The sequence below is a fragment of the Chamaea fasciata genome, unplaced genomic scaffold (genome assembly GCF_029207755.1).
Source record: "Chamaea fasciata isolate MVZ Bird 193981 ecotype frontalis unplaced genomic scaffold, bChaFas1.0.hap1 SCAF_5, whole genome shotgun sequence".
Taxonomy (NCBI): domain Eukaryota; kingdom Metazoa; phylum Chordata; class Aves; order Passeriformes; family Sylviidae; genus Chamaea; species Chamaea fasciata.
In genome coordinates, this window is record NW_027094090.1 from 56,144,229 (window position 1) to 56,157,909 (window position 13,681).

A 13,681-nucleotide genomic window follows, 5' to 3' on the forward strand; every position below is an offset into this window, starting at 1 on the left:
TGCTCTCACAAGCAGTGCAAGTGTAACAGCTTTCACACCAGCTGGAAAAACGCCCTCACCCTGCCTCAACCTCCACTAGACTTCCCTGACACCTCCTCACTGAAGGAGGTCACCACAGACAGAGGAGAGGTGAACAGGAGGCCCTACCTCCTGCCCAGGCAGGAACACAGAAAGGCAGCAGCACTCAGCCCTTGCCTGTTTCCTCCTGTGCTTCCCAGCAGCAACACCCATGATAGGAGAGGAGAGCCCATCTGACCTTTGGGAAGCAGGTCTCCCAGACAAGACCCTGCAGGTGAGCTCCACCTTGTGCTCCTCTGGCAAGCTGCCAGGTGAGGGATCAAGGCCACCTGAGACTCACAAGGAAACTGAGGGCCTGGCCAAGTCACGGGTCCAGCTCCTCGATGTCCTCTCTGGCTCATGCTTGGCGCTAGGTGGGATGATGGGAAGACACAGCTCATCCCCTTCCACAAAAACACCATGGATCCACGTGCCTTTTACACAACTCGCTTTTAATTACACTGCATGAGGAAAGGCCTCTCCTCGTGCCAAGACTCCCTGGTACAGCCATCCGGGGAGCTGGCTGGCCCATCAAGTCCTCAGTAGGTTTAGTGGTTCCCCCTCACCCTTCTCCCTTGCTTGGAAGCTCCTCCTGGTCAGTCCATATCCCTCCTGCAGCTCTCAGCGTCCTTGCTTTGCAGAGACCTACTTTCATACATCTCTGTTCTTCCCCTCCACGCCTGAGCTTTGCCTGCTCAGTCCCATGGGAGTCCCGCTTCGGCCTCCTGCAGCGCCAGGCAGAGAGGAGGCAGGCCAAGAGTCATCAGTTAATAACTGTTCTAACCTCAACATAAATAGAAAAATACAACCAAATAAAGAATTGACTAGCTAAGAGATCCAATCCGCCGGGATGCCTGCAACGTGCTAGTGCAGAGTTCAGAGAGAGTGCTTGGTCCAGTGCTTGCTACTGTAGACATCCAGAGACCTGTCCCGGCAGCCCTGCAGCCATCCCACCTTCCTGCAGCACCACAGGTCTGTGCAGCACATCCCGGCCGTGGCCAGTGTGCCCAAGGCTGCTGGCTCCTGGGAGCAGGCTGAATGGGAATGGTTGGTATGTCTGATTTATTGCTGCTAAATGGTAAAGCCATTCTCTTCTGTGGAATGAGGATGTGCTTCGCTCTTACTTTTTGTGGAGGAATTTCATTTTGCTGCCTGTAGAGACAGAGAAAAGAAAATGGACTCCCTGAAGTGACAGGCAAAACAAGTGTCATTTCCCACCACCTGTGTCCTATGCAGTGTACTGGCCTTGCTGCCATCCCTGGCTCTTTTTTTTCCACTGCCAGCTGCTCTGCAAATCTGGAAGCAGGGGCCCGCAGAGCTCCGTCCATTCCCTGGGAGCAGCGCTGCAGGCTGGGACCTTGCAAGCTCCAGGCACACCCTCCAGAGCCCATTTGTCCAGGGCACACCAGCCCCTCAGACAGTGTTGCTCTTTAAATGGCCAAGAGTAGACAAGAGGACCAGGGATGTGATCTTAACATCTGATCAAACTCAGCCACAGTGTTCAATGACTTATCAAGGACTTCTAGCCTCAGTCTGGAGCTCTTGGCTAGTTCCCCTTACAGTGGAAAACAGATTCAATCTTAGAATACTCCTGGGCAGTTCCCAGTGCTGATCCCTAAGGGCTACCCTGAAGGCAATGAAAACTGTGTCATTCCCCCCACCAGGACCTGCATCCACCATCCCCAAGTCACTGGTTGCTCCATTGCCCACCTGTCTCCTGTAGAAGACAGCTCATGGGCCAATCTTTGGTTCTCCACCAGACTCCAGACAGTGACTGACCAGGGCCAGAACCAACAGTGTGCCAGCACAGGGATACATGGCCAGGCACTGGATGCCACACATAGTCACTGTCCCTGCTACCCTCGAAGCCCAGCCCTCCTGAGAAGCCAAGGGTTTTGCTGGTTCCTTACCCAGGCCTTTCAGGAACCTATTGACTCCACTCTGCTCCCCACTGGGAAGTGTTTCCAGGTACTCCTGAGCCCGTACCTCAAACAGACCTGCAGAGACAGAAATCAACATCTTCTATTTTGTGTTTCTATAAATCCAAGTAAGAATGCCCACCTGAAAGTGTACTGTCTCAGCTTACCCACACACTATTGCACAGGAGAGAGAACAACTCACCCCACCTCCTCCATCAGCTGGGGCCAGATTTAGCACAGAAGCTTTGGTCTGCCCCCTCCCTCCCCACTGCAAGGCTGACTGAGCTACTGTACCCCACTCAGGGTACAGAATGTACCTCTCTTCATGCTGCTACAAACACAGCTAAGCCCAGGGAATGACATCATCTGAGGAATCATCATGCAGAATTTACCTCCTTTACTCAGCCACCTATTCAAGCATCCCCTGCTTACTAATGCTCAGGAGGAAGCTGCTAAACCAGCACTGAGTAGCAGCAGGGATAAGAAATTTCAGCTGCCAGTAGAGCCCTTGAGACTGCAGGATAACAGGAATGAAACCACAGAAGCAGCTCTGGGAAGGAGATGAGCATCCAAGCTTTCTACTAGACAAAAGGACCATGACCAATCCAGCCCATTTTTCCTCTAGACACAAGCAGAGCACATGAGGAACTGCAAGAATAAATGTCATTCCAGCAGTGGAATTCAATTGGAATGGACGAGGCACAAATGTGGAGGATGCCGCATGGGTGAAAGATGCCTGTAATGCCAACCCCATCAGGGAACCACCAGAATCCCTTCTGGTGTTCCTGTACGGACACTGCAGCCTCCAGCCACGGAACTGGGGACGGAGGTGGTGAGCTGGTGGAACTGGGGAGCATCTCCCTGCTCTCATAGGAGCAACAGCAGTTTCCACCACAGCACAGCCCAGCCAGAGCCCCTCACCTCTGACCCCCTGCTTCCGCAGCTCCCGCTCCTGAATGAAGCCCCCAAACATCTGTGTCTCCATGAAGACCTCCAGGAAGCGTCGGAGGCTCTTGGAGGAGACGGATTTGCGGAAAGCCTCACGCTGCAGGGTCCGCTCCTCTCTCTCCGTGGGCGTCAGGAACAGGGAATAGTGGCCAACGATCTCCACAAAGAAACGGACAAAGGCCTCGGACACCACCTCGTTCAAAGGGCTGGTTTCTAAGGGAAAAAATAAAGAGGCAGTGGTGAGGAGAGTGCTGTAAGAATGCACTAGGAAAATCTCCGGGTAAAAATTCCCTGTTTTTTTTCAGATCCAGCCTGAGAAAAAAAAGGCTGCTCAAGGGAGACAGCATTCTTGGAAGCACTTGTCACAGAAGTAAACCAAATTGGTACTACTTTGAAAGACACCAAGCTTCGTTTTGGTGCTCACTTCTCTCTGGTGGGATGGGGGAGAGAATCAGAAGAGTAAAAGTCAGAAAACTTATGAGCTAAGAGAATTTAATGGATAAATCTAAAACTGTTCATGCAAGGAAAGAAAAATAATTGATTTATTCAGCAGCTCCCATGGGCAGGCAGGTGTACAGCCCTCCCCAGGAAAGCAGGGCTCGAGTACATGTGCCTTGGGATGACAAAATACCCCACTTCCAAACGTCCTACTTCCTTCTCCTTCCTGCAGCTTTATATGCTGAACATGACTCCAAGAACATCACTTCATATGGAACATCCCTTTAGTCATCTGGGGTCAGCTGTCCTACCTATGTCCCCATCCCACTCCTTGTGGGCCCTCAGCCCACTCACTGGTGGGGTGGGAGGAGAGGCAGAAGGATGTTGGCTCAGTGTGAATCTGCTCAGCAATAGCTAAAACATCCCTATATTATCAACACCGTTACCAGCACAAACCCAAAACACAGCCCCACGCCAGCTATGGAGAAAATGACTCTGTCCTAGCCAAAACCAGCAGATTCTCCAGGCTCCTCTGCACCAAGGAGGTGCCCTTACTATCCCCCAAGAGAGCTGTCTCAGCCCGGTCACCCATGGCCATCACCGAGTCTGCAGCTCTGCAGGTAACTGACCCCTGGAGGAGCCTGCATCACATATGGGCAGCAGCAGACAGAAGCCTATGAAACCCCTCTGAAAAGGAGTACAGGTGTTGGCTGGAATTGTAAGGGAAGGATGGGCAGAGCTGGGAAGAGATAAGTACTGTTGCTCTTCACACAGAGAAGTGACCCCTGTGCGCTGGAATATTCATATAGCTTAACCAAAATCCTGATCTACCTGCAATACCTGTGGTGCTAAATTCAGTACAAGCTTAGCTCTCCTCTAAGAAGTGACAGACAAAAAAGGGGGCAGGAAAGGACACAGTTTTAAGTTGAAAGGCACGGTGCTTTACCCTGCTTGCCATTGACAGGGCCCTCCTCCTTGTCGCTTGCCAGCTCATTCCTCTGCTCCAAAATGTGTTCTAGGGCGGCCTGCAGCTTGCGGGGCAGGATGGAGTCCTCATCTTCCATCTGTAAGACAGAGCCACCTCCTCAGGGACTGGGGCTGGGACAAAAACATCTCCTACCCTGTCCCCAGCACAGCAAGGGGAACACTAGAAATGAACTGTGAGGAGAGGGAGAAGGTGTAATATGTTTGGCACATTCCCAGCACCACCCAGTGCAGCATTATCAAAAAGCATGAGAGGAAGGAGAAAGGGGGTGTCTTTTCCCAAATATTCCCCGATTCTGGAGGAATTTTACAAGTCTGATCCGCGAGGCTACTGGGCAGGGCTCACCCGTGTCCCCACCATCTGCCCAGGAGCGCTGGCCCTGCCACAGAGGAGATGTGTGAACAATGTTGGCACGTGGCCAGGTGAGCAGAGCCCCTGCTCAGGCACCAATCCTCTTACACAGCCATAAGGAATTCCCAGGGAACAAGGGAGCCAAGGAACTGCCAGTGACTGTGCAGAGCTCCTACCAGCCGGCTGAGTCGGCTGATTCAGCTTAAGCCTCCAGAAGAGAGGTGCAAGGTAAAGCATTACCCCAGAGCTAAGGCAGCTGGCAAGCAAAGACTGTGGGAGGGCTTGGCCTTCACCCACACGCTGCTCCCTGCAGCAGGAGGAGCACTCATCCCATCTTAGTCATGGGGCTGAGGCACGGCACAGACCGACGCTGCCAGCGCTGCTCAGCGATCTGCCAAAGAGCTCTGGGAAAAACAGAGCTTCCTGGGCCAGGAGTATGTTTGCTCATTTATCCTCTTCCCTTTCCTCCTCCCCTTCCCACTCCTCCTCTCCACAACAAAGGGAAGTGAAAATCAGCAGGCAATCTTGCCTGCAGAGCAACACACAGGCCCCCATGTACCACCCTCCTGCTTCTGACACATCCAGTGCAAGGAATCACAAGATCCCGAGGCACTAAAGATATCCAAAAATCATCAAGGCTCCCTTCCCACTCAGGGCAGAGTATAGGATGGGAGATGGACTGACAGACACAGGCTGGAAGAACCCACACTGCTCCCCAGCAGACAGTGCTGAGCCAAGGCCTTCCAGCTCTGTCTGCTGCTTTACAGGATGACACTTAAGGACCCGCAGTGCTCAAGTGCCACCATTTTCCCTCTAAAAAAAAAAAGAGAAAGAGGTAATTCCCAATGATTTAGTCCTCAACAGCTGTGTTTTGGGATGCTGATGTTACATATATACACAGCAAACCCTACAACACTGCCAACCACAAGCCCTGACTCAGTTTTTGAGTGGGGAGAAAGTGATCCAGCCAGCCAGCCAGGTCAGCAAACACAGATGGAGGTTAAGTTATGGAGGAAAAAGAGGAGAAAAGGATATGAATCAGCTCTGCTCACCTGTCTCAGAAACCGATTATTTACAAGGTCTACGACGAGGACCTAAGAAAGAAAGAGCAAGAATTAAAAGGGAAAGTAATTATTTCCATCATCAGAGTTTATCTTAATTTATAACTGCTTTGGAGGAAAACACGTCAGCCCTGTCCCTGTTCCTCCCACCCACCACTGCAGCTGAAGAAGGCACCCAGCACGACCCAGGAGCAGAGCCCTTGTTGTGGCTTTCTGGGGATGTCACTGCAAACCACAGCACGGCTTGGACAGCTGGAGGCTGTGCTCCAGGCCTGGCCCACTGCTCCTCACCACACAACAGGGTCAGAGCTTCATCCTTTCTCCCTGTGTGCTGTGCCACTGTCTCCTGGGAGGCAGGGAGGGAAATCCCTCCCTGACCACGATCAGCCTTGCTGTGCTCACCCTCGTGCACCAGGAATCCAATTCTTGATTATTTATTGCTACCATGAGGCACCTGCGTTAACCCGAGGGGCAGCTATCCTGGCCAGGCTGTAGCAATCACACTGAAGACCGACAGGATTTGGACACAGCCCTTAGATAGCACTATGCAGAAACCAGTACAGACTTTAATAGAATCATCTCCTACCATTAGCAGCCCTGCAGTGGAAGATTCCAGCCCGCTGCCTTCCCAAGCCGTGGCCAAGGCAGAGCACAGACCTTTGTCTGCCTGGGAGAAATCCACCTCCGTGCCTACCCCACACTCAGGGCAGCCAGAGGATGAGAGCTCTGCTCCCTGGCGCTGCCAGCTGACAGAAAACAGCTCGGCCCACAGGAAACAACCTGGAGTACAGCAGGGTGTGGATGCAGGACTCACCTCCTCCACAGGCAGCTCCTTCAGGCGGGGCAGGGAGCTGGAGAGCAGGCCGATGAGGAAGGGGGTGGGCGAGCACACGATGTCGATCATGGAAGGCGGCAGGACAGGGATGTAGGTGTGCTGCCAGGTGAAGGGGTACAGCAGGGCCACCGTGGCATGGCAACACTTGGAGAGAGTGCTGGAAGAGAAACACAAGCAAGGACAACGGCTGGTCAGTCAGGGAATGAGGGGTGCTTCCTAGAAATCAACTATTCCCTGACTGGTCTCTCTAATTACAAGGGGCTTTCCCACATTTCTGACCCTGTTTTCCAGCTTCAGAAGCAATGACTTCTGAAAGATGACCCCATTCCATACTCCTATGACAAGAGACAGGTTCCACTGAACCAGAGATCTGCTCCAGAGTCCTGATGGAAAATATCCTACAAACATGGCATCTTCTATGCCACTGCCTTTCCTTAGAGAAATTAGTTCATTCGCCCACAGCTCTCTGGCAGGAGTCAGGCAGGATATCCAGTTAGCCATGGCAGAGCTTGCCACAGGGCACCAGTTACTCATCTGTTCTGGGTCTGGAAGCACTTTTATGTGCAAAGAGAGGGGGAGGCCAGCTGCCATAAATCCTGTATATATAACATCATTTCATTTCACCAGCATCCAGTAAAGGAGAGGAGGGAGAGGAAGGAGACTGCTGCAGCACGGAGTCACATGGATAGAGAAGGATGCCCGGCTGACTCCCATTAGACTCCATGGGAGAATTTACATTCACCAAACAGGGTTTACTGCTGACTTGAGAGGGAAGGGCTTTGATGGGTGTGGACCTGAGCTTGCTCTGAGAAGTGAAGCCTGCTTTCCCTCCCCTCCCCACTCCCGGTAAGTTTGGTGGATATGCATCCCTGTGCTGTATCACTAGGGCACGCTGAGCAGAGTGGTGTGGCTGGGGGACAGCTGGCTGGCTTCCATCACGTAAGCTCTGGTTAGTAGAATAAAATTGTAGTTGCTGGGACATCAGTGCAACAGTACAAACTAATCAGGCAGCAAGCATCGTTAAACACATGACACTTTTTGGAGATAAGGAGATTCCAGGGGAGAGGCTGGAACCTGCCTAACCTGAAAATTTTATCTGGGACTGCGACAGGTTGGGAACCGGCACTTGGAAGAGATGCATGGGATGTGTGTTCTGAGAAAGTCTCTTCACAAAATGGGGACAGTTTCCTCTCCCTTCACTCCCAGAGGACTGTCTTTTTTAAGGGGATACTCTGCAAAAACAGAGGAAGACTCTTCAAAAGCTGTGTTACAGACTGGTAGCTTTAAGCCTTTAAATGGGAAAAAACCTTCAGTTCACATCCTTGTTTGAGAAAGTGTGAGAGTGTCCCCCTTCCTGCATTCCCTCCTCCAGGCTGCCTCTCTGTTGCTGCTCTCCAGCTGAGCCTGCCATCATCAGCAAGCCCTGCTATCACAAATGCAAGGTAGATAACAAATCTGAGAGAAGCAAAATTCAAATAATGACAACACATGGAGCTAGCAAGAAACAGAAACATTAAAAAAAAAAAAAAACACCCAGGGAAAACGTGGGAATAATATCAAAGTAGATTATTTTTGTTGTATCTTTTGGACAAGCTAATCTTGAAAGGAACTGCAACAAAAGTGAATGTGTCATCTTAGAAGTGCACTCCAAGCGAATGAGATCCTTTAAAAACCATCTCCTTCAAAGCTGTGCTACTCATGCATTTCAGGTCATGTTAGCAGACACAAAAGCAGAGGCTCTCCATTACTGCAGAGGGTATTTTCCACTCCTCAATTTCTGACTGATAATAGACCTGGTAATAACAGCAGCAGCATAGTGAAAGCCGAAAGAACTGCACCTTTCATCACTTGTGCACAGCAGTGGGGCATTACCACCACCCACTGTTACTCTTCTTTGAGGAGAGGATGAATGTGGAAGTGTTAGAAGTTTTACATTTGCCACCAATCCTCTATTTTGAAGGTGTATCCAGATTTTCTGCCTAAACGTGGGACCTGAATTTATCGACAGCACGTGAAAACCTACGGAAAACATCTCTGAGTCCAGGTAGCTCCACAGAGGAACAGCGAGCAGCTGAAGTACGTGGTTATTTATGGCATGGTGAGATATTATGGCAAGCTGTCTCCTACTATATTTATGGTGCCTTGTTCTTCCCTCAGCCCAGCTCTCGAATCCCAGCGAGTACATATGGTACGTGAGAGATTGAGTGGGAGGAGAGATGGCTGAGCTCCAGCGAGTGCAAGGCAAAGACAGAGCTGTGTTAAGTCTGAAATTGTACACACCAGGCAGTGGGAAGTAAAGATAACTTCCCCTTCCACCCTTCCATCTGTGCATGACTCATCGCCTCCAGGGTGAAACCCAGTGATCTCTGCTCCCAAGCGTTCTCACTGTGGAAGACCTTTCCAGGGAACAATATTGGTAGGGTTGAGGTCTGTGAGCCTCCTTTGTAGGCAGAGCAGTTCAGGGATGGACACAGAGGAGGTATCACTGAGGGATCTTTTTCACACGTCAGACTTGCACTGCAGGTAGTCTCAGGGAGCTGCAGGTTGCCAGGAGCCCAGGAGAACCAAGGCCGCCTGAAGTGACTCGAGCCTAAGCTCTCCCTTTCTCTGGCATTTGGCACTGCAACAAGCGCTAAGGGACTCCTGATTCACACCAGGCTGCTGAGCCTTGCAAAAGAATCCAGCTTGATAAATCCCTTTCATGCCACCTGTGTGACTGTGCTCTTCAGCCAGCAGCCACCTGACTGCAGTGCTCTGGGAAGTGGCATGTGCCACCCTCAGGCCACACAGGTTCAGTCCAGCTGTTCAAACGGGACACAGACACCACTTTTTAGGGCTTTTGGTTTCATGGGTAATCTTTAAAATGCTGCAGGTCTTTAAAGAACACTTTCAAGATGCTAAGCACATTTTCATGGATTCATTCAGCCTTCTGCAGGGAACATGGTTGAGCTGCCTGCTGCTCGCAGTTAAGACTGAGATGTCAATCGTACAGAGGCTAAAATGTACTGAGGTACACAAGAACCCTCAGACCCCTCCCAAAAGGCTAATTTGGATAGGGACTGACACACAGATCTCTCTGGGTAAGCATTCCCTTGGTCAGAGCAATGATACTGCAGCAACCTGTGACATTTGTTTGCTTGAACAACAGGCCTTCCCACCACACAGCACCCTGGGCACAAACCTACCGCACAGCACCCTGCGAAGCTGCTGCTCCTCGAACACAGGTGGCCAATACACAAACTGAACACAACAGCTGCAACTACATAAAAACCCTTCTTCCTCTCCTGGGAAAACTTGCTCCAAGACTAGCTTGACTTGCTCTAAAAGACACCTTGACAAGTTGCAACAGCTTCTACAGAGGGACATTGGCTGTTCAGCCTGGTTGCTTTCCACTCCAAAGGCATGCACATGTGATAAAAAGCCCCCAAAGCTGACTCCCTCTTTGGGTTTAGGATACTGCATGATTTCTGAAAAACACCATTGAATCAAACATCCTGCTGTAGTTTAATGCCAGGAAGTCCTGTAGTCCCTGCACTAACCAAACTGCTCAAAATATGCTGGCATTTGGCAGTTTAAGACTGCTTGAATATGTATATTTTTAATTTTTTTAATTAGCACTGCCACAGCAGGATTTGTTTTAGAAACACGTTCAGATTTCTGACACTGTCACATCTGGATTTACTTATGACGGATTACAGATCTGGTTTACAACATTTAGCAGGCCCAAGAGCTTCCAAGCATTGTCCCATGACTTCACACAACACTTCTGCAAATCCCACCAGGAGGATGCCAAGTTCCACCAGCTCTCTGGGGACCCTCACTGACTCCCACCAATGTGGCAGGTTTGTGCAGGTGCAGAAATGAATATTAAGATGGTCTGAAGAGACAACACTACCATCTGACATCCAGACTTCATCCTTGGGATTCTTCTTCTCCTGAATCACAGGGCAAAAAGGGAGAAAGCTGCGAGGCTGATACTCGCAGTCCCAGATTTGTTTTTGTAGCACATGATAAAGGGCTCTTCCTGATGATTAATTACCTTTTGCTGGGGATGACCACATTTAAAGTGTCGACTCTAATTCTTTCAGATCTGCCTTTGATAACAATGACCACTGTGTTGTTGATACAGCTGTGGTTTCTGGCAGAGACAGAGGCAATTGCTTGAGTTGGTCAGATCCACAACAAGCTTTTGAGATCTGGAAAAAGAAGGCCTTGATTTGAAGCCTGTGCAAGCTTTTCTTTTTAAAAAGCCTTCTGAATCACAAAGATCTCATGCTCAGGCCACTAAAAACTGCCCATCTTGAGGTGCCTTGTGACATCAGGTGATTTTAGCTGAAAGATGCCTTCTGAAAGGTTGGTTGGCAGTGCCTGGAGCGGTATGCCAGGCAACATCCCTTTGAAACAAAAGCAGCTCTCATGTTGCAGTGTCTAACCCGTGCTACAGTCTCCACTGCCCCAGGACTAAAGTTAACAGTGCAGGAATGAACAAAAGGCGAGGCAAGACTACACAGACCAACACAGTTTTAACAAAGTCATTTTCCTGGGTTGCAAGGCAATGTATACTCCAGTATCCATAGTGACAGAGAAAAAAAGTGACCCAAAAACTAATAAACCAAATTCTTTCCTTTTCCGCTGCCAAGCTGTGGATTGACAGGTATTTAAACACTCAATGCTCATTCTAAAGATGGAAAAGACAGAGTATTTCACTTGCTGTACACTTGTTAGATGCATTTTTTGGCTCAGCTTGAAAACATTTCACAGTTCACGCAGTATTTGGCAGGAGACCTTTCAGCCTTCTTTTCCCACAGACTGATTTTATAGCAATTAAAGGATGTAAATAAACTGTACACATAATTTCTCTGTCATTCACACCCAGACACACCTTTTCAAACATGGACAGATAGTTATTGATAGTGCCCACATGAAAAACCGCAAAAGATGAATGCTAAACGTAATTTATTGTGCATCTTTCACCGTGTCACCTGCACTCTTCCCATTAATCCATCTCAGATGGATTATTTCTAGCATTCCTAACCTCTGAGCAGTTTCCAACAGCTGCTTTTATAGTTTTTTTCCTTCTCTTCAGCTATTCCCAGAAGGTGTTTCTTTTCTTTCCTCTCAAGTTGGCATTTTCACTCCTAGACTGAATACTACTTAATACTCATTGAGTTCAATGTGTTTCTGTCCCAGGAAAAATATAATTTTGACAGAAGATCCTGTATCTACAATAGTATCAGCTTTCAAAACATGGAAGGTCCACCTATGAGTAGAAGAGACTGTTCACCTTAGGAAAGGCTCACAAAGCCAGTCCGTTCAAGTCACTGAACTGGATGAACATACAGTAGTTACTTAATTTTGAGGGCCATTTTCTTTGTTTTCTGCATTTCATGCCTTTACAGTCCTTTGGGATAATTTCCAAGCTTTTGCTCCACAAAAATGAGCCAGAGAAACTTCATATTTTGTAAGGGGAAAAGAAAAAAAACTCCCCCGAAATTGCTCAGAGTAAGGGCTTCTCAGAAACATCAAATATTAAAAGTCTCATAGAGAGCTGGCAAACCTATGGTAAATATTTGAATCTGAGCCCTGTGGTGTAACAGACCCTGGATCTCTTAAACACAACAATTCCTTTTTCACAGGAAAAAAAAAACTGTTTATGGGATATTTAGAGATTCTAGAAACTATGATTCTATAGATCTCTCCCACTCTCTTTACAGGCCTGTACACCTGGATTCATTCCTAGATCTCCTGATAAAAGACACAGGGGTGGGGAAAGAGCACCAAAATCCATCAAGGTGCTTTCAGTTAGAGATATCACACTCCATGCTCAGAATACACGGTGTTGTGCTGTCATGTAAAGATGTGATAGGAAAAGATTTGTCAAATAAATGTTCATTCTAAAGTGAAGTCTCAATCCCCCCCCTAAAAAGTTCCCTGCCATTTCCTGATACCACTCAGCTCTCATGTAGAGATTACAATTGTGAATCTGTGTCCTTAAAAATTTTTCTCAGAATGTAAAATTTATCCTACAGAGGAAGAGAAAAATCTTTGAGAGCCTGTGATTATAGATGATGTCATAAATCATATACATTAAATAGAGATCTAGTGTTTGGATTAATTCTCTCACTTTCAATATAAATCTGAAGGTTCTGCATGAAATGTGTGGTTTAAGTATCCAGAATACCAAATCTCTACACACAATGTATCAGTGATTATAAAGAGGCAAATTTTCCCCTTTCTGAACCAAGACAGCTGCCAAAACCTGCAAGCCTACACTGCTACAGCTTCCCTCTCCCCAGCCTTTCCGTTCCTGTGATGAGACTGCCTGAGCTCTGCCCACAGAGAGCCCCAGATCCATGTAGAATTAATTTTTCCCCTTCATTTTCCTCTAGAAGGGGCCTCTCCATTCTTTGCCCCAGAGCTCAGTCCCAGAGCTGCAGGCTGCTGCCTGGAAGTTGTGAAAACAGACAGCTTAGGGGCATTGTACACTCCTGAAACCTGAGCGTGCTCCTAAGTGTCATTACTCATCCAGGCAGCTTTTCTTTCCCCAGCCTTGGCGAACTTTCCTCCCTGAATCCTCAAGTGCTTGAAGGGCTGGAGAGCTGCCAGCCACCAGCTGCACAAGATCTTAAAGAAACCCGGACCCATTTTCATAATTTAGGAGAGCAAACAAATACATTTTTAAAAGAGCAAATTGAGCAGATTCAAAACAGAAGGGGGAAGTCTTCCATCTCATTTCCCCTTGCTGCATCCTTTACTTTCACCCTCATAAGAAAAAAGAAGTCTTTAGAAACCAATATGAAAATATAAGCTGAAAAATGAGGAAGATTTTGTGATAGCAGGGAAAAACTCAGAAAGAACAGTGATCTCTGCACAAGGCTTGATCGCTGGAAACCCAAGCACAGCTCAGCAGGGAACACTGCAGCATCATGGAGCAAAAAGAGGGGTTTTGCTTCCTTAGCACCAAGGATCTGAAATTGTCTGGAGGAAGTGAAATTCAGTTCTCCTTGGGGACGAGAAGCAGCACTTTTTGCAAGCTGTAAAATGAAATTATGGTTCATGGCCTAAGTTCCCCATTCCTGGGAAGAAC

The 13,681-nt window shown here is 48.6% G+C and overlaps 1 protein-coding gene across 1 annotated transcript in view; it reads right to left on the reverse strand.

The window, feature by feature from the left end:
• Nucleotides 1-488: 488 nt before the first annotated feature.
• Nucleotides 489-13,681, reverse strand: part of DENND2A (DENN domain containing 2A) — a 57,362-nt gene continuing 44,169 nt past the window's right edge. Inside the window, exons 15-20 of the mRNA XM_066183805.1 lie at nucleotides 6,574-6,751; nucleotides 5,751-5,792; nucleotides 4,309-4,426; nucleotides 2,898-3,137; nucleotides 1,968-2,054; nucleotides 489-1,209 (exon numbers count right to left, since the gene is read on the reverse strand). Coding sequence (XP_066039902.1) covers nucleotides 1,178-1,209; nucleotides 1,968-2,054; nucleotides 2,898-3,137; nucleotides 4,309-4,426; nucleotides 5,751-5,792; nucleotides 6,574-6,751 — 697 coding nt within the window. The 3' untranslated portion in view covers nucleotides 489-1,177. The remainder of the gene's footprint in view (nucleotides 1,210-1,967; nucleotides 2,055-2,897; nucleotides 3,138-4,308; nucleotides 4,427-5,750; nucleotides 5,793-6,573; nucleotides 6,752-13,681) is intronic.